The sequence below is a fragment of the Jaculus jaculus genome, chromosome 6 (genome assembly GCF_020740685.1).
Source record: "Jaculus jaculus isolate mJacJac1 chromosome 6, mJacJac1.mat.Y.cur, whole genome shotgun sequence".
NCBI lineage: Eukaryota > Metazoa > Chordata > Mammalia > Rodentia > Dipodidae > Jaculus > Jaculus jaculus.
Genome location: NC_059107.1, coordinates 158078058 through 158097862, shown reverse-complemented (window position 1 = coordinate 158097862; position 19805 = coordinate 158078058). Strand labels below are relative to the sequence as shown.

The 19805-nt window shown below is 51.0% G+C and overlaps 1 protein-coding gene and 1 pseudogene across 1 annotated transcript; both read right to left on the bottom strand.

Annotated features, from left to right (window-relative positions):
• Positions 1 to 1587: 1587 nt before the first annotated feature.
• Mchr1 (melanin concentrating hormone receptor 1) lies at positions 1588 to 5310 on the bottom strand. The gene is made up of 2 exons (XM_004650335.2): positions 5068 to 5310; positions 1588 to 3393 (listed from the first exon to the last, which is right to left on the bottom strand). The coding sequence occupies exons 1-2, from the start codon at positions 5150 to 5152 to the stop codon at positions 2414 to 2416; spliced, it is 1065 nt and encodes a 354-aa protein (XP_004650392.1). The 5' UTR covers positions 5153 to 5310; the 3' UTR covers positions 1588 to 2413.
• An 8562-nt stretch (positions 5311 to 13872) lies between these two features.
• Positions 13873 to 16177, bottom strand: LOC101609621 (annotated as a pseudogene).
• Positions 16178 to 19805: the final 3628 nt, after the last annotated feature.

The window sequence follows — 19805 nt, the reverse complement described above, 5'->3', positions numbered from 1 at the left end:
ACTATGTAGTTCGTGCTGGCCTTGAACTCCTGATTCCCCTGCCTCGGCCTCCTTAGTGCTGGGGTTACAGGCAGGCACAACCTCATCCGTCTTCTCCTGAGAATCCTTTTCTGGGGCTGGAGAGATGGTTTAGTGCTTAAGGCACTTGTCTGCAGAGCCTAATGACCTGGGTTCAATTCCCCAGTGCCCACGTAAAGCCAGATGCACAAAGTGGCACATGCATCTGGAGTTCATTTCCAGCGGCAAGAGGTCCTGGTGCCCCCATTCTCTCTCTGTGTCTGTCTCTCTCTGCATGCAAATAAATAAGTGAATAAACTTTTAAAAAGAGAGAGAGAGCATGCGCCAGGCGTGGTGGTGCACGCCTTTAATCCCAGCACTTGGGAGCCAGAGGTAGGAGGATCAACATGAGTTCCAGGCCACCCTGACACTACAGAGTGAATTCCAGGTCAGCTTGGGCTAAAAACAAAACAAAACAAAAAACACGTTTCTTTCTTCCACTGGATATGTATCTGAACTAGACTTGGAGCTTACTTGTGGTGACTGGAGGCCCTCCTCTTAGGAAGGAGAGTGAATTGCTGGTCAGAAAATACTACCACTAGCGAGGATGCTGAAAAGAGCTGTCCAGGGCCTAGGGAGGCTGCCCAGGAGCTTTCTTGTCTTATCTTTCTTATCTTTTCCTTTCCTTTCCTTTCCTTTCCTTTCCTTTCCTTTCCTTTCCTTTCCTTTCCTTTCCTTTCCTTTCCTTTCCTTTCCTTTCCTTTCCTTTTCTATTATTTGAAAGAGAGAGAATAGGCATGTCAGGAACTCCTGAAAACAAGCTTCCACACACATGGGCCACTTCCTGTGCCTGGCTTTTATGTGGGTACTGGGGAATCAAACCTGGGTTGTTGTGCTTTGCAAGCAAGTACCTTCAACCAATGAGCCACCTCTCCAGTCCCATTCAGAAGCTTTCTAAGCAGCTACAGCTGCAACTCTGCAGGGAAAAATGACCAATGGGAAGAGGAATGGCCTCGAGGATGCTTCTAGACAGTCGCACCCACTGACTGTCTCATTAGTGTCTGCCAGGTAGCGTGCTGAGGACTTTAGCTTCTGGCTCCCTCTTGATGGCAGAGCTCAGAAACGGCAGCCGGGGCTGCCGCCCAGTGGCCTGACTTGTTATCTACTCGGGCGCCCCGCAGAGCTCAGCTGCAGCGGCCAGAGACAAGCTCACATGGTCCCAAGGAGCGGCCCTGCGGCTGGTGACTGGGGGTGGGATGGGGGCGGGTTGAGAGGGCTGCGGAGAGGAGAACTTGGGGCCTGAGGGGGTCAGCATTAATGACAAGAGAGATGACAGGAAAGCTGAGTTCCCACAACCAGCGCAGAAGCGGTCTAATGAATTCACAGTAATTCCATTGATGCCACCGAATCCTCCCTGAGGGTTTAGAAAAAACAGATCCCCCTACTTCAGGCCCCCTAAAATGCATCCCGAACCGAGATGCAAATGCCACAGTCCAGTTGACCCCCTCTTCCCTTGGATACGACTCACCCCACCCCCAGAGCCCAAGCAATTTACACAGGAGCCTCCAGAGTGGTGTGGGTGGAGATTTTCTTTTATTTGTCTTGATTGGGGGGGAGGAAGAGGCTGGAGCAAAAGGCTGATGCCAACACATCAAGTGCCAGAGGGACCCCTGTGCATGCAGAACATATGAGCGCTTACTCTGGACCAGCCCCTGGCTGGCGAGTGTGCCCCGCGAAGACAAAACGTGCCGGCAGCTGCGAAAGCTCCCTGCCCTCGTGTTAGTTTCCAAATCCCCACCTCCACCCCAGGTTGCCATGTCGTTCTCAGTTATTAGATCTTTCCACAAACTGGGCTTTCACTCCTGTGGGCTGACTGCCCCACCCCCAATACAATACAAGCATGCATCCCTTGGGGAATGCAGGGGAATCAACATGGGATGCTGAAACCGAGACAGGGTGCTTCACTTCTCACCACCCAGCAGCTTGGGAGAAACGCCGCCTTGAGAAATGGGAGAGAGCTTTTGGGCAGTGCCACCTGGGCAATCTGACCCCAGCCGCCCAACTCCTGGCCCTGTCTGATTTTCAACAAAACCAGCTAGCAGCCTTCAACGTGTTCCCTGGGGGGGGGGGGGAAGGTTTAGGGGAGCTAACAGATACAGGCCTCAGCAAAACGGTCAAACCAACCTCTTCTTGCTCTGCTTCCGTTTTACAGAAGGAATTTCTGATGTCTGAAGCCCACCCCCCCCCAACCTGGTTCCAAGCTTCCCAGTAATTTGTGGGCCCAGTGGAATGTAATTGTAATAGCCCATCACCCTCCAGCTTCCATGCCAATCCCCCAGGAGAGCCTGGGGTTGGTCTCAGCATCTCTCCCCTCAGCTGGATGTGGTGACCTGACTTGGAGGTGGCAGGGAAAACGTCAGGTGCCTTTGCTTTCTGTCCTTTCCTCGTCAGCCGTCTGGGCGTTGCTGACAGTGCGCAGCTGGCCCTGAGCTGCTGGCTTCACGGAAAGGACCAAGCGTTTGCGGAAGGTCTCACAGAGCACAATGTACACGAAGGGGTTGAGGCAGCTGTTGGCGTAGCCCAGGCTGATGGCTGCATTATACAGGTAGACAAACGTCAGGGTTGGGCGGCTGATGGACAACTGGGTCAACTGAAGCACGTAGTAGGGCGCCCAGCACACAAAGAAGACCAGGCAGATGGCAATGGCCGTACGGGTCACCCTCTTTGTCCGTAGCCTGATGCTGCGTTGAGAAGCTGGGGCCACCGAGGACGTCATACGCTGCAGGATTCTCACATATGCAGCTGTGATGACCACAAAGGGCAGGGCAAAGGCCAGAAAAAACTGGTACAGGGTAAACCAATACAGGTCAGTATCTGGGTTGGGCAGGCGGATGCCACAGCCCACAGCACCCCCTGGGAATGGGATGAGCCTGGCATAGAGCCACACAGGGGTGATGCTGATGAAAGACAGGGCCCACAGGAGACAGATCACCAGGGTGGCCACGGATGGCTTCCGGAACTTGGTGGAAGAGATGGGGTGGACGGTGGCCATGTAGCGGTCAATGGCCATCGCAGTCAGGATGTAGGTGCTGGTAAACTGACTATTGGCATCCATGGCTGTGATGAGGGTACACATGGTCTCCCCAAAATGCCAGACCCCGTTGCCCATGAGCTGGTGGATCATGAAGGGCATGCCCAGGAGGAAAAGGAGATCCGCCACAGAGAGGTTGATGATGAAGATGTCAGGGACGTTGCTGCACCAGTGTAACTTGGCCTTCTTCACCACTGCAAAGATGACTGTGGAGTTTCCCACAATGCCCAGGAGGCAGATGGTGCCGAACACAGAAGGCATAATAATGTTGATGTAGGAGACGCTCCCTGTGCGTGGAGGTGACCCTGAGGACAGAAAGAGCAAGTGTGACATGCCCTCTGCTCTAGGATCTGACAACCTGCTGTCCCACTCTGCCGCCAGTAACACTCTCTCTCTTTTTTTTTTTTCCTTAATATTTCATTTACAAGCAGAGAGAGAACGGGCACGCCAGCACCTTCTGCCACTACAAACGAACTCCAGATGCATGCACCACCTTGTGCATCTGGCTTATGTGGGTCCTGGGGAATCCAAACCTGGGTCCTTTGGCTTCACAGGCAAGAGCCTTAACCACTAAGCCATCTCTCCAGCCCCCTCCAGGGACACTCTAGCTTCCCCTTCATGCTCTCTACTATTTCGGCCTGTGGTCACCATGCATCTGGAATTCTCTCTCACCATCTTCACTCCCCCTACTATTGCTGATCGTGTCTCCTTGACCACCTCCATTGTTTCTACCCAGAGCCACCTGTTCATTGAAAGACTGGATCTCTTGCCTCATTCATGTACTCTTGGGACACCTAGTCAAAACCCCTAGCTGTCTGCTGAGAATAACTCTCCATTCCTGGGAATGGTGGGGAAAATCGATCCAAAAAAAAAAAAATCTAGAAGAGCCGGGTTTGGTGGTTCACGCCTTTAGTCCCAGCACTGGGGAGGCAAAGGTAGGAGGGTCACTGTGAGTTTGAGGCCAGCCTGAGACTACATAGTGAATTCCAGGTCAGCCTGGACTAGATAGAGCAAGACCCTACCTCAAAAAAAAGAAAGAAAGAAAGAAAGCTAGAAGGACATGGGAGTGTGTGTGTGTGTGTGTGTGTGTGTTTCTTTCCTTGTTTGCAGTGCAGTGCTGTTATCATTTCACAGAGAGCTGCAGTGTGTGTCCTGACTCTTGGGCATCTCTGTAGGTGACTGTCTTATAGCGGTTTCTTGCCAGCATGGGGGAGGAGGGGCCCCAGCTCCGCAGCCCTGCTCAGTCCAGGCTTCCTGTGGGAATTTCCTTGGACTCTATCTCCTTAGCCTGGGGCTTCCCTACTAGAGCCCAGACTGAAGCTGGGTTACAGCTCAGGAGCTCGAGAATTTTTCTGCACACAAACCTTTCCTTCCTTCCCTTTTCCTTCAAAGCTAGAATCCCAGGGCATTGCAATTCTGCAAATGTCAGAAAACCTAATTCACCAGAAAAAGTTAATCCCCTCCTGCTCTGTGAAGCCCATTGCTTCCAGCAGCCTCTGTCAGGGGGGGCTCACAGCAAGGGCAAATCGGACCCTGACCGCCCAGCCCGAGGACCGAAGGAGCCCGCAGTGGCAGCGAATGAATGAGCTCTCCCTAGCCTCCACATCCCTCTAGCTTCGCCCTCTTTGCTTTTTTAGCACGATTCTTTTTTTTTTTTCCCCCTCCCCCCGTAAAAGCACATTTGGAGCTCATCAGCAAGCCTTCCCCAGCCTGCCTCACGCCTGGCCATCATCCCTTGTCACTTCGGAACGTGCCTCTGTCCACATTTCTGGTGCTGCCCCTTCTACCCCGGCTCCCTTCTGTCTCCTTTCCCCTCCAGGCAAAGCCGCCTGCAGCTCTTGCTCCCAAGAACTATAAAACAAAGTTTCCTGAGCAGTTTGGCTAAGGGTGGGGTGGGGGTGAAACCTTCCCATTTCCTAACCACCCCCCCCACACACCCCATCCCGGAGGGGAGAGGACTGCCCTCCAACTCCACTCACCGGCGGAGGTGAGGTTATCCGGCCCATCGGAGGTGTTGCTGCTGGCGTTGGGGCCAGTGGGCAGCAGCGAGCTTTGCAGATCCATGCAGCCGATGCAGGTCGCCTGCTCCCCGGAGTTGAGCTCCCGTGTCCACCCACGCAGGCTGCGGCAGCCGCGGGCGCCCGCCGCCGCCCTGTCCCGGAGCCTGAGCCCTGCAGTGCGGGAAGGGGGTCCTTGATTCCTGCGCCTGGCTGCCTGGCTGCCTCGGAGCCCAACTGCTCGCCCCACTCCCTCCTTCCCCAGCTCTTACTGACATCACCTAGACACATTAACATTCGGAGGCAGATGCACGTTAACCTCTTCAGTCCCGGCTGAGGCTCCCACTCCTGACTGCCTGCAGAGCCCAGGGGCTGGGCTCAAGCAGCCCCATGGGGAAGGGAGTTCCCACTGGCTTTTGGGACTGTCTCCGGTGCTCATGGGGGGACTGCTGCTAGCCTTGCGTGAGGATCCAAATCTCTGCAAAAGAATAAGGGGGAGAGCCAGAGGACTCCCTTCTTTGGGGGTGCTGGACCATGTGGCAGGAGCCAGCGCACGGCTCCCAGTACTTGGCCCTTGGGAGCCTGGACTGTGGTACACTTGGGCCCTGCACACTGGAAGTCACCCTAGACCTTCCCTGCGTCCTGGGGGCTTTGGAACATCTCGCTGGCTAGATGGTGGGCTGCTGAGTCCTTGCCTGGCCCTCCGAGGTGATCCAGGTCACAACCATGCACAGGGTCACTGCGGACCGATTTTCTTCTCCTAAATGCTCTGAGATCTTTGAGGGTTGACCGGGGACTCTCAGAGACAATTGTCAGAGCCTAAGAGAAGGAGCCCCCAGAGAGTGCCTCCGAGGGCACAGGCACGGGTGAGTTCTCAGCAGAGGCGTTCTTCCAGGACGTTCACTAGCAAGAGTTGTCACCACACCAGGCCCAGACCCAGGGTCTGAGTCCCTGGCAGCCACACTGTCTGTTAAACCTCATTTAGTGCTACATAAGCAACAGAGACGTGCCTGTCATTCCCCTGAGTTCCAGGGTATATGATATATATTTTTTTTTTTCCAAGAGAGGGAGAGAGAGAGAGAAAGAGGCAGAGAGGGGGTGGAGGGGGAGAATGGGCACGCCAGGGCCTCCAGCCACTGCAGATGAACTCCAGATATGTGCACCCCCTTATGCATCTGGCTTACATGGGTCCTGAAGAGTCTAACGGGGATCCTTTGGTTTTGCAGGCAAACGCCTTAAGGGCTAAGCCATCCCTCCAGCCCAGCATGCCTACTTGTTCATGTGAAGCAAAGTAGATCATCCCTACCAGCCACTACAGTTCCTCCACTGTGTATGTGTGTGTGCACGTGCGCGTGTGTGTACAGATAGATGTGTGCGTTCCATGAGCGTGTGCGCACACACACACACAACAGGGGCCGGAGGAAACTGCCAGGCATTCTCTCTTGTTTTTCCGCCTTATTTCCCTGAAACAGCCTTCACTGAACGCGGAGCTCCTGTTGTTTTTGTTTTGTTTTGTTTTCATTAGGCTGGCTTACCAGGAAGCCCCAGTGATTCTCTCCTGTCCCTACTGCTCAGTGCTGAGGTTAAAGCTACAGGCGACCATGTCCGGCTTCCCTGGAGGCCTCCGCGGGTGTGGGTGTGTTGTCTGGTCTACAGAACAAACCCCATTCTAGCATTTCACCTCGCTGAGTGTGCTGACTTCCTTCTCAAAACTCTACCAAGTACCAGAGGCTAAAAGGAAGGGGCAAGCAGAGAGAGCTGCTGTTTACTGGGTGCAGAGTTTCTGCTTGCAATGATAGAAAAGTTCTCGAAATGAACAGGAGAAATGCTTGCACAACAGTGAATGGACTTTGCAAGCGGTGCCTTTAACGACTAAGAAAAATCACCTGAACGTACCTAATGCTGCTGAGTTGGACACTTACAAGTGGTTAAGGGGCTGGAGGTGCAGCTCGGTGGGGGAGGGCTTGTCTGGCGTGTGCAAGGCCTGCGTGCCGTCCCCATCACCCCCTCCCGCCACACACACACACACACACACACACACACACACACACACACACGTACCGCCACAAGCTAAAATGGCCAATTAATCCCAGCACTCAGAAAGCAGAGGTAGACGGATTGGCTTGAGTTTGAGGCTACCCTGAGATTACATCATGAATTTCAGGTTAGCCTGGGCCAGAGGGGGAAACTTACCACGAAAACAAAAACAAAAAAAAAAAGTAAAGGGCTGGAGAGATGGCTTAGTGGTTAAGATGCTTGCTGGTGAAGCCTAAGGACCCAGGTTTGATTTTTCGCTATCCATATAAGCCAGATGGCACAAGGTGGCTCATGCGTCTGGAGTTCTCTTGCAGTGGCTAGAGGCCCTGGCACTCCCATTCTCCTGCCCCCTCTGCCCCTGCCCACACACACACTTTCTTTCTCTCAAATAAATAAATAAATAAATAAATTTTAAAGAATTAAACCGGAGGCTGGAGAGGTGGTTTAGCCATTAAGATACATGCCTGCGAAGCCTAAGGACCCCCATTTGATTTTCCAGGTCCCACGTAAGCCAGATGCACATGCTAGCGCATGCATCTGGAGTTCATTTGCAGTGGCTAGAGGCCCTGGCACACCCATTCTCTCTCTCTCTCTCTGTCTCTAATAAATAAATAAATTAATTAATTAAATCACGTATGGTGGTACACAACTTTAATCCCACTACTTGGGAGGCAGAGGTAGGAGGACCACCGTGAGTTTAAGGCCACCCAGAGACTACGTAGTGAAATCCAGGTCAGCCTGGGCTAGAGCAAGACCCTACCTCAAAATAAATAAATAAATAAATAAAAATTAAGGGGCTGGAGAGATAGCTTAGTGGTTAAGGCACTTGCCTGCAAAGCCAAAGGACCTTGGTTGGATTCTCCAGTACCCACATAAGCCAGACACACAGGTGGCACATGTGTCTGGAGTTCGTTTGCAGTGGCTAGAAGCCCTGGCATGCCCATTCTCTCTCTCTCTCTCTCTCTCTCTCTCTCTCTCTCTCTCTCTCTGCTTCTTTCCCTCTCTCAAATAAATAAATAAAAATCAAATATTTTTTAAAAATTAAGAGATGGGCGTGATGGCACACGCCTTTAATCCCAGCATTTGGGAGGCAGAGGTAGAAGGACCGCCATGAGCTCAAGGCCACCTAAGACTACATAGTGAATTCCAGGTCAGCCTGAGCTCCAGTGAAACCCTACCTCAAAAAATAAATAAATAAATAAATAAATAAAATAAAATAAAGTTAAGTGGTCAACTGGTTCATATGGGCTGGAGATGTAGCAGTTTGTAGAGTGCTTGCTTAGATTTCATGAAGCCCTGCGTTTGAGCTCCAGCACGTCACACTGGGCATAATGGCAGATGCTTGTAATCCCAGTGCTTGGGAGGTGGAGGCAAGAGGATTAGAAATTCAATATCACCCTAGGCTACATAGTGAATTCAAAGCCAACCTAGGCTACATGAGACTCTGTCTCAAAAACAAAACAAAACTATGTATAATACCCCCAAACCCACTCAAGTTCCCCCCAAATCCTGCCAAGGCAGTTCCAGTATCTCCATATTAGTACAGCAGATTACTTTCTATAGCTTTCTGAGAAGTAGATAGCACTGGCTCTAGGTTTCCTTCCAAGATGTTACATCCCATGTTACGGAAGAGTTTCCCTGTCAAGAAACTCTCTCTCTGTCTCTCTCTCTTTTTAAGTTACACATGGTGGCACATGCCTTTATATTTTATTTTTATTTATTTGACAGAGAAAGAGGGAGAGAGAGAGAGAATGGGCACACCAGTGCTCCAGCCACTGCAAACGAACTCCAGACGCATGCTCCCCCTTGTGCATCTGGTTTACATGGGTCCTGGGGAGTTGAACCTGGGTCCTTTGAATTTGCAGGCAAATGCCTTAACTGCTAAGTCATCCCTCCAGCCCCCCCCCTTTTTTCATAGTTGGGTCTTGCTCTAGCCCAGGCTGACCTGGGATTCACTCTGTAGTCTCAGGCTGGCCTCAAACTCATAGCAATCCTCCTACTTCTACCTCAGTGCTAGGATTTATTTATTTTTATTTTTTATTTTAGAATGAGAGCAAGAGAGAATTGGCACACCAGGGCCTCAGCCACTGCAATAGAACTCCAGATGCTTGCGCCACCTAGTGGGCATGTGCGACCTTGCACTTGCCTCACCTTCATGCATCTGGCTAACATGGGATCTGGAGAGTCGAATATGGATCCCTAGCCTTCCCAGGCAAGCGCCTTAACTGCTAAGCCATCTCTCCAGCCCTCAATGCTAAGATTAAAGGCATGTGGCAGCATACGTGGATTTTTTTTCTTTTGGTCTCTCAATCTCTCTCTCTCTCTCTCTCTTTTTTTTTTTTTTTTTTTTTTGGTGTGGGGCCTCGCTGTAGCCCAGGCTGACCTGGAATTCACTATGTAGTCTCAGGATGGCCTTGAACTCACTGCAATCCTCCATACCTCACCTCTGCCTCTGCCTCCTGAGTGCTGGGATTAAAGATGTGAATCACCACACTTGACCTTGTTTTTGTTTAGGCAAGCCCAACAGACTGGCCTTTGTTAATTTTAATAGAGAGTAAGAGAATTGATATGCCAGGGCCTCCAGCCACTGTACTAAAACTCCCGACGCATGCATATGCAACTTTGCATATGTGTCAATTTGTGGGATCTGGGGAGTCAAACATGGGTCCTTAGGCTTTTTAGGCAAGCGCTTTAACCACTAAGCCATTTCTCCAACCATTTTTCTTCCTTTTCTCTCTCTCTCTCTCTTTTTCTTTCTTTCTTTTTTTTTTTTTTAAGAAACTCTCTTTTCAATTTTTGATTTATGCCATGACCAAGCACCCTCAAGACTTACTCCCCCAGGAGTTCCCTTTTGTTCTTCCAGGCCATATAAGCAGAGACTGTCTTTCCCTTTCTGGCTACACTGAGATCTGCTCTCAGCCATTGGACCAAAAGCAATGAGAGGAAGTGGAGGGGGCATATTTGAAGAGGACCCACCCGTGCCCTCTCACAAGCTGTAACTCTCGTTTGAATCCTAGCATAAATTCTGTACCAGGGCAGCTGCTCTGTGTTAGCAAGGGATGGGGGCTGAGGTTTTCAGGGGCTTAAGGGCACCTAGTCAGCCAGCAAGCCATGACTGAGCACTTACTGTGTACCAGCCACCTTGCTTGACTATGTGGGCACAGCAAAGACAAACATGTATGTGTCTGATATCAAGGAGCTTAAACTTTACTCGGGAGGGATAGATAATAACAAGCAAGCCAGTCAGGAAACAAGACATCACATCCAGACTTCAAACCCAGACAAGGCCATGTAACTTATTCACAAAAGGATTTAGGGGCTTACGAAAACGGGGTTCTGAAAGTGAGGCAACCCTGCTATTGTCCACACTTGCAACACGATGGAGGCTGACTGCAGGATTTTATACCAGGACTGAGCATCCAGGGCAGCTGGGAAGGGTGGTAGGGTTTAACATTTTGGCTTTCAGAGGAGGATACAGAAAGGTGAACACTGGGCTGGAAAGATGGCTTAGCAGTTGCCTGCGAAGCCTAAGAACTCATGTCTGAATCTCCAGGTCCCATGTAAGACAGATGCACAATGATGCAAGTGTGTAATAATATTGCACATGCACACAAGGGGGTGCACAAACCTGGGATGCAGGCTTTGAAGGCAAGTGCCTTTAACCGCTGAGACATGTCCCCAGCCCACCGCCCAGCTGCTTCTATTTTTGTTGTTGTTGTTTTGTTTTGTTTTTCAAGGTAGGGTCTCGCTCTAGCGCAGGCTGACCTGGAATTCACTATGGAGTCTCAGGGTGGCCTCGAACTCATGGCAATCCTCCTACCTCTGCCTCCCGAGTGCTGGGATTAAAGGCGCGCACCACCACGCCCGGCCCACTTGTAACTCATGTTCTGACTCCGCAGCAACCCTTCTGCACAGTCCCCAGCCGAGTCCAGCGAGAGCAAGGCCTGCTGGTACTGCTGGGTCTCCGAGCCACCCTCGGCCCTGGCTGTTCTCGGTTGCTGATGCGATGTGGAACACAGGAACCCCAAATGCACAAGCACGAGGCAAGCGGTGTGTGCGAACACTCTGCTGGGTGTGTTCTCACCCGGTGTAAGGCAAAGGTCACCAGGACGTATGGCCACAGGGCACATTTCCTATGGCCACTCAGTAGTCCCATGGGATACAGTAACTGGTCACCTGCTGTGGTGCCAACTGGAAATCCTTTTGTTGTTGCTCCAGCTTCCCTGTGCATGCCTCTCTCATCCCTGACTCCTTGGATCACACTTCTCAGTAAGGTATCCCACACACTCCTTTGTCTCTGGCTCTTTTTTTTGGGGGGGGGGAACTGAGGCACACTGTGACCCATTCCTGCCCACCAATGACAGCTGAAGAGAATGGTGCTAAAGTGGGAGCATTTGGCAAAGATGCCCTGGTTCTTACAAAGAAGATGACAAGAAGGAATTGTCTCTTTGGCTTTCCCTGAACTAACTTCCTTTCTTTCTTTCTTTCTTTCTTTTTTTATTTTTAAATTATTTATTTATTTATTTATTTGAGAGTGACAGACACAGAGAGAAAGACAGATAGAGGGAGAGAGAGAATGGGTGCGCCAGGACTTCCAGCCTCTGCAAACGAACTCCAGACGCGTGCGCCCCCTTGTGCATCTGGCTAACGTGGGACCTGGGGAACCGAGCCTCGAACCGGGGTCCTTAGGCTTCACAGGCAAGCGCTTAACCGCTAAGCCATCTCTCCAGCCCCTTTCTTTCTTTCTTTCTTTCTTTCTTTCTTTCTTTCTTTCTTTCTTTCTTTCTTTCTCTCTTTCTTTCTCCCTTCCTTCCTTCCTTCCTTCCTTCCTTCCTTCCTTCCTTCCTTCCTTTCTTTCTTTCTTTCTTTCTTTCTTTCTTTCTCTCACATGATATCTCACCTTTATTTTTTAAGTGGCTGAGTTTATAAGTACAGCTAGTGTGTAGTAACTCCATAATTTTAACACACGTCTTCTGCAGTAACTTGTGACAGCTCCAGACTAGGGATGACACACAAAAGAACAGACTTATCATATTTGCTCTTTATGTAAAAAATGGTTTTTAAATTGCCTAAATATACCATTCTGAGCCATTTCATTCTACCAGGAAAATACAGGGGTTTTGTTCCCCCTCTCTTAAAAAAAATTAAATACCAAACTAACTACATTTAAATAAATAATATTATGATGATGACACTAAAAATAAAACTCACAATAAGGCTAAAGCCCTCTCCGCTTGCTGTTTAGCCCTAACCCTGGAACACTCTAGAAAGGCAAGTGGTGCTCCTGAGGAGTGTGGGCCGGGGCTGCCAGTCTCCTACCTCTCCTCGCCCTTGTTTCCTTCCCTCTCAATTCCATGTGTTGTAGAGAGAAGTCAGCCTCATTCTGAAAGGCCAGGGAGGCCTGGGAGCTCATGGTGCTTAGCCACAGGGTCTTGCTTCCAAGAGTACCCAGTGAGCTGGCAGTTTCTCATCTACAACTCCCACCACGAGTTCGCCATGCAGACAGCGGGTCAGACAATGCTGGAAGCCAGTGCCAATCACTAAGACATCACAGGGACCGTAAAGAGATCTGTGGCTTTGGTCTGAAATAGTATGTGACAAAAGTGTGGGTGTTTTCCCCGAGGAGGAAGGTAGAGTTCTGTCGCTTTAAGCATACACAATACTTAGGAGACTCGTTTTACTGGAGTGGGAAATTATGCCAGGGACAAAGTCAACATAAAAAGACAGACAACGGGGCTGGAGAGATGGCTTAGCGGTTAAGCACTTGCCTGTGGAGCCTAAGGACCCCGGTTCGAGGCTCGATTCCCCAGGACCCACGTTAGCCAGATGCACAAGGGGGCGCATGTGTCTGGACTTCATTTGCAGTGGCTGGAGGCCCTGGCATGCCCATCCTCTCTCTCTCTCTATCTGCTTCTTTCTCTCTCTGTCTGTCACTCTCAAATAAAAAAAAAGACAACAAAAACCGGCAAGTAAGAACAGGTACGTGCAGCTTGGAGGCTCCTGGCTATCCCTCCAACCCCTCTGCTTCTGGGCCTCACGGATCAGTGCAGTCTTGGCCCCGGCCACCCCCCACACTGACATGGGGTGGGTTTCATTCATCAGGCAACTGTTCTAACACAGAAATTAAAGGAGTGCCACCTGAACACTGCCGGACAGACCAGTGCAAACCATCCCTTGGGAAGGAAACAAACCACAGAAACAAAGAGAATGGTGTTATTTTCCCCAAGTAAGTCCACAGGAAAGGTCCTGTGACTGCAAAACTTCCATAGTAGAAATGGAGTGATGTGAAATGTCAAAGACCCCCTTACTCTGTAAAGAAAATACACCTCAAAGTATTCTTATTGCACATAAGAACAACAAAATACTGTCTTGTCTCTCAGCTGTAGCCTAGGGGCCGGTGAGGGTAGTGGGTGGCTCCAGCCCTGCCCCTGGAGAGCCCAGCTGTGATTGCATGTCCTCACAGAAGGCTTGGTCCCTCAGGACCTGGAGTTCTCACTTGTAAAAGCTGAGCCAAGCCCACAGGCAGCAGCACAGCCAGCACCCTGTGGGAAACACCACCTCCAGAACTAGGGTTGCTACTGTGGGTCTGTCCAAGTGTGACTTCTGACTTGAAGGAGTTTTAAGGCCACCTGGGTTCATGTATGCCGTGCTGAGAGGTGAAGTCCAACCACAGAGCCCTTCACCCACCAAGAGCATTGCACCCCTGCTTCAGTGAGAGGCAGCCTCCTTTTGGCACCACAGAGTTGATGTCTACAGTGAGAAAAGTTCTCCCAGCAGCAAGTTCTGGATCCCCTTGTCCCTCACAGCTGTGGGTGGCCGTCCACGCTCAGGACAGTCGCAAAGCTCTCGCAGTCTTCTGCTTTGATTCTCTTGAGCTCTGGCTGCTCTGCCTGATCACCACCCAGGCACTTTGTGGGCAGGGATGTGGAGGCTGACACATGAGTTGCCAACACGTGGAGAAGACTTGCTGCGTTGACTCCTCTGTGATCACCATTTTCTTGTGGTTCTGCCTTAGGAGGCGGCCGGAACTGTGGCCAGAGCAACCACAGCCTGTCCAGCAACTGTGTATGTGTTTGCTGGGGCCAGTCCAGCCACACTAGTGACTGACACTTCTGGTATCTGGTGGACGACATGGACCGTTTGCACGACCCGTGGCTTGGAGGTGGAGGTGGTCACTGGAGTTGCAACAGTAAAGGTGACAGGCTTAAGTGCTGGGGACGGGTAGCTGCCGCTGGACGGTGATTAAGATGGGTTGACTAGAGAGAAGGTGACCCTGGTGCACTCTGGGCAAATCGTGCCTCCTGGATGACAGCAAGTTGGGTTGTGAGGTGGCAGGCTCAGGTTCCAGGGGTGCCAGGAACTTTCCCTTGACAGACTTGCAGACAGCACCCCTGCATGGTTGAGAGAGGCCGGGGTGCTCCTAGAGGAGAGCGGTCATTCTAAAGCAAGGCCCACCCCTAGGCTCTTTCTAAAAGCCTGCTCTACCAGCTTGCTCTGGGAGGCAAGGGTCCGTCCTCTAGAAGGAGCCTTTGCCTGGTCCTCCCTGGGAACGTGGCACTTTGATGAAATGACGGTTCGGAGAGAGATGGTGGCGAACTGAATTCAGCCAGCGCCCTTGTCCACAGTCCTATCGCATGGGTAATTGTTTCAGTGATATGCGTATAAATTCCCTTCAGGGTGAGCTGTTGATCAGGAGCCATTGTAATTGCTTGTCCTGTGAACTGTGCATAGGAAGGAGTGTGGTTGGCTTTGAGTCATCCTTGGGGCTGTCTCCATCTGAAGCTTCCTTTTCATTCTCTGGCTGTGAATTATCAGCCATTAAATTGAGGTCATACGGTACCACCCGGCCAATTTTGCACCCTGACGAGCCTGCTCCCCCGGGGGGCGGGGGGGCTGGGTGGGCAGGAGTTTGCAGCACGGATGGCTGCCGTGGGGGAGGGAGGAAGGGGTCTAGGGAGGTGGGCGGTGGAGTCTGCTCCACCGATGGTCAGAGGCGCAGATGCGCGGCTGCACAGGCTTCGCTGGCGACCCGGCTGTTTTCCCGATCCTCCCTCTTCGCGCTGTCTGTGCTCGGGAGCTGCACACACGCGCCGTCCACGAACGGGCCGCTGGAAGTCGCCCCTCGCGTCCGGACCGCGCTGCGCGGGCTCCGGGACCCGAAGATCTCCACCCGGGAGGCGCCGTGCGATGGAGCTCGAGCGGCCCGCGCTCACGTGCACTGAGCCTCCCCCCGGTCCCCGAGGATCGTCGGGCGGGCGCCGGCGAGGGCGGGAGCTGCCCGGGAGCTTTCCGGTGCCTGGCACTGGCACTGGCACTGGCAGCGGGTGAAAGGATGCTTATTGATCGGATCAATCAGGGTGTCGGAAGGAAACCACAGACTCGAACAGGAAGCGGAGGAGAGTTTAATCAAGGGCCTGTTGCAAAGGGTTCAGCATACCTAAAGTGTCGGGGGGTGGGGGGAGGCGGGGGGCCTGGTCCACGGAGGATGTTGCAGCAGCATCTGGGGCTCGCAACCCCTGGATGCCATTTCTCTTCCTAGCGCGGCGGCTAAGAGCCCCCAAAGAACAAACAGCTCACATTTAACAACCGTAGAAATACAGCAGGAATGAGACCAGAGGGATACTAACCTGACTTCATCCCTTTGCCCTCTGATTTTTATCTTATTTTATTTTTTTTGGTTTTTCGAGGTAGGGTCTCTCTCTAGCCCAGGCCGACCTGGAATTCTCTCTGTATTCTCAGGGTGGCCTTGAACTCACAGCGATCCTCCTACCTCTGCCTCCCGATGTACTGTGATTAAAGGCATGAGCCACCACACCCCAGCGTCTTCTGATTTTTGCTTGTTGATATTGTCCTTAAGAATCATCCTCCCAGGACCCAGAATGGGGTAGATGAAGGTAGAAAGTAGATTTGAGGACAAAAGAATATAAGAGCCAGAGAAAAAGGGGTGGAATGTTAAGGAACACTGTCTTCTGGGCATGATGTCACCATTGCAACCTTGTGCTCAGCAATTGTAGTCACCTGCACCATACCTGTACCAGATTGAGCCCATCAACATTCCCCTGTAGAGGGAGAGGGCTAAGGAGGCCCCACCCTTCCCTAACGATCGGCAGGCTGTTACTGGTTGCTAAGAAAAAGAGAGAATTTCTTCAGTGTAGCCACTGGTAAATTGCCCATGCTCGCTGTAAGCAGCCCCTCACCTATGCTCCTTGGAGTAAACTTAATTAAGCTCATCAGTTCATGAAAAGAAAGAAAAGGAAATGAAGGAAGGAAAGTAGAAAGGAAGGAAGGGGACTTGAAAGAACAACTAGGTAAGAGGAGACCAGCAAGTTGACCCCGTGTTGTTATTAATCCTTGAAACAACTAGGAACGCTAGTATCCGCGTGTGAAGGCTGAAGTGGGGTACCACGGGATGGGTTTTCTGGGAGCAGAGGCTGGGGTGGAGCAGTGCACAGTACATGGCGGGGGCCCTGGGAATAAAGGAAGGGAAGCAAGCAGGGAAGGGGCCATGGACTCTGTGACCAGGCCTGACAAGACTGCTGTCAGTCAAGTGGGAAGTTCTAGAGTCAAGTGGTCCAAGGTCAGGTGTGCACCTATACCACAGCCCTGCCTTGTATGTGGCTGGGAAGCACCTCAGGATGAGTGTGAATCCCAGCTCAAAAGGTGAGGCCACATCCCTCAATAAACAAAAGACAGAATTAGGCCCAAGCATGCTGACCCACGCCTTTAATCTCAGCACTTGGGAGGCAGAGGTAGGAGGATCACCGTGAGTTCAAGGCCACCCTGAGACTACAGAGTGAATTCCAGGTCAGCCTGGGCTAGAGCAAGACCCTACCTCGAGAAAAACAAGTGAGAGCTAACCGCAGTACTTGGGAGGCAGAGGTAGGAGGATCGCCCTGAGTTATGGCTTTGTGGTTAAGGTGCCTACAAAGCCAAAGGACCCAGGTTCAATTCCCCAGTACATAGGCCAGATGCACACAGTGGCATATGTGTCGAGTTCATTTGTAGTGGTTAGAGGCCCTAGCAGGCCCTTCTCTCTCTGTGTGTCTCAAATAAATAAATAATAATAAAACTAGGGCTGGAGAGATGGCTTAGTGGTTAAGCGCTTGCCTGTGAAGCCTAAGGACCCCAGTTCAAGGCTCGATTCTCCAGAACCCATGTTAGCCAGATGCACAAGAGGGCACATGCATCTGGAGTTCATTTGCAGTGGCTGGAAGCCCTGGCGTGCCCATTCTCTCTCTCTCTATCTGCCCCTTTCTCTCTCTGTGTGTCACTCTCAAATAAATAACTAAAAATGAACAAAAAATTTTAAAAAATACTAATAAAAAAACAGCCGGGTGTGGTGGCACATGCCTTTATTCCTAGCACTCAGGAGGCAGAGGTAGGAGGATTGCCATGAGTTCAAGGCCACCTGAGACTACATAGTGAATTCCAGGTCAGGCTGGAGTGAACCCCTACCTCAAAAAGAAAAAAAAATAAAAAAGATAGAATTACCATATGGCCCAGCAACCCCACTGATGGACATCTATTCAAAGGAAAGGGGGCATTAGCATTCCAGAGAGATACCTGCGCCCTGGAATTTACAGCGGCACTGCTGACAATGGACAAGCTATGGAGTGAATCTAATTGTCTATCAACAGCTGAATGAATAAACACATATACACGACACATGTATGCCAACAGCCTTAAAAGCAGGGAAGTTCTGTCAGCTGCAGGACCTGGAGGACAATCTGCTAAGTGAAATAAACCAGGCAGGCCCAGAAAGACAAAAACTGCATGCTCTCACCTATATGTGATTTTTGTAAATATATTAATTTATTTGAGCGAGAGAGAGAGAGGCAGATAGAATGGTTGTGCCAGGGCCTTCAGCCACTGCAAACAAACTCCAGACACGTGTGCCCCCTTGTGCATCTGGCTTACATAGGTCCTGGGGAATCAAACTGAGGTTCTGAGGCTTCGCAGGCAAACGCCTTAACTGCTAAGCCATCCCTCCAGCCTAAAGCCACACAGCACAGCACACTTCAGGAACTCCAGGTAGGCACATTTTGCATATCCTTAGATTGAAATCTCAAACCCATCACCACACCTTAAGATCCACCCAGTGACACTGCCTCCAGCCAGGTGGCTGTAGATGCAGACTACGAACTAACAAAACACTGAATATATTGGGGGCCATCTGTTCAAAGTACCACAACAGCCATCGTCGTGACTTTGGAAGATTCTGGGACAGTGATTTTATCACATTCCCACTTTATTCTTCTGACTGGCCAACAAAAGATGAAGATGGCAATCCTCCTACCTCTGCCTCCTGACGGGAACCCTGGAGAACGGCAGTGGATTTCCTGAATGGAATGCAGAGTAAGAGGGGGTTCTGCAGCTGGTCCACACTGTGGCGCAGGCTCTGCACTTGACCTTGCAGCTCCCAGAGGTGCTGACTGTCTATAGCCGGTGGCTGAAGGAAGCTGTGGTAAACCTCACAGTGGGGGGCCTGGGGTTTGTGACCTAAGCCCTGCTCTCTTCAGCAAATTGCTCCTTAATCTGCTTTGGAGAAGAAGTGATCCTGTGCTTACTTCCAGGTTGACAAAATGCTGCCTGCCTGAGCCCAGGACAACAGACAAAAACATCGGAGCCACCTGAACTCATCGCAGCTTCTCCTAGTTCTCCCTTATGTGAAAGTGACGTTTGCCTGCAAAGCCTAACTTGGTTGGATTCCCCAGCACCCAGGTAAACCAGATGTACAAAGCGGCACATGCATTTGGAGTCCATTTGCAGCAGCTGGAGGTTTGGGAGCGCCCATTTTCTCTGTCTCCTCTCTCTCTCTCTCTCTCAATCTCTCTCTCTCTCTCTGCTTGCAAATATATAAATAAAAAATATATTTTAAAACAAGCCTGGGGCTGGAAAAGACGGCTTAGTGGTTAAGGCGTTTGCCTGCAAAGCCAAAGGACCCTGGTTTGATTCCCCAGCACCCATGTAAGCCAGATGCACAAGGGAGCGCATGCATCTGAAGTTTGTTTGTAGTAGCTGGAGGCCCTGGTGTGCACATTCTCTCTCTCTCTCTCACTCTCTCTCTCTACCTCTTTCTCTCTCTCTCTCTCAAATATATATTTTTTAAAAATACATTTTTAAAAAAGAAGCTTGCTAAATCAGGCATGGTGATGCACACCTTTAATCCCAGCACTAGGGACTTAGAGAATCAAGCCGGGTATGGGGTGGCACATGGGTACGGGGGAGGCAGAGGTAGGAGGATCTTCGTGAGTTCAAGGCCATCCTGAGAATACCAAGTGAATTCTAGGTCAGCCTGGGCTAGAGTGAGACCCTACTTCAAAACACCAAAAAAAGAAGCCGGGCATGGTGGCGCACACTTTTAATCCCCGCACTCGGGAGGCAGAGATAGGAGGATCACCATGAGTTTGACACCACCCTGAGACTACAGAGTGAATTCTAGGTCAGCCTGAGCTACAGTGAGACCCTACATCAAAACAAACAAACACCCTGTTGAACCCAGCACTTGGGAGGCAGAAGTAGGAGGATTATGTGAGTTCAAGGCCAGCCTGGAACTATAGAGTGAGATCCAGTTCTGCCTGAGCTAGATTGAGGCCTTATCTCAAAAAGACTAAAAATAAATAAACCCAGCTGTGCAAAAGGTAAAGTACAGGGCTGGAGAGATGGCTCAGCTGTTAAAGGCA

Coding starts and splice junctions, on each gene's coding strand:
- Mchr1 (XM_004650335.2), bottom strand. CDS start 5,152: ATGGATCTGCAAAGCTCGCTGCTGCCCACTGGCCCCAACGCCAGCAGC. Junction 3,394..5,067: donor GGATAACCTCACCTCCGCCG/GTGAGTGGAGTT, acceptor TTCTGTCCTCAG/GGTCACCTCCACGCACAGGG.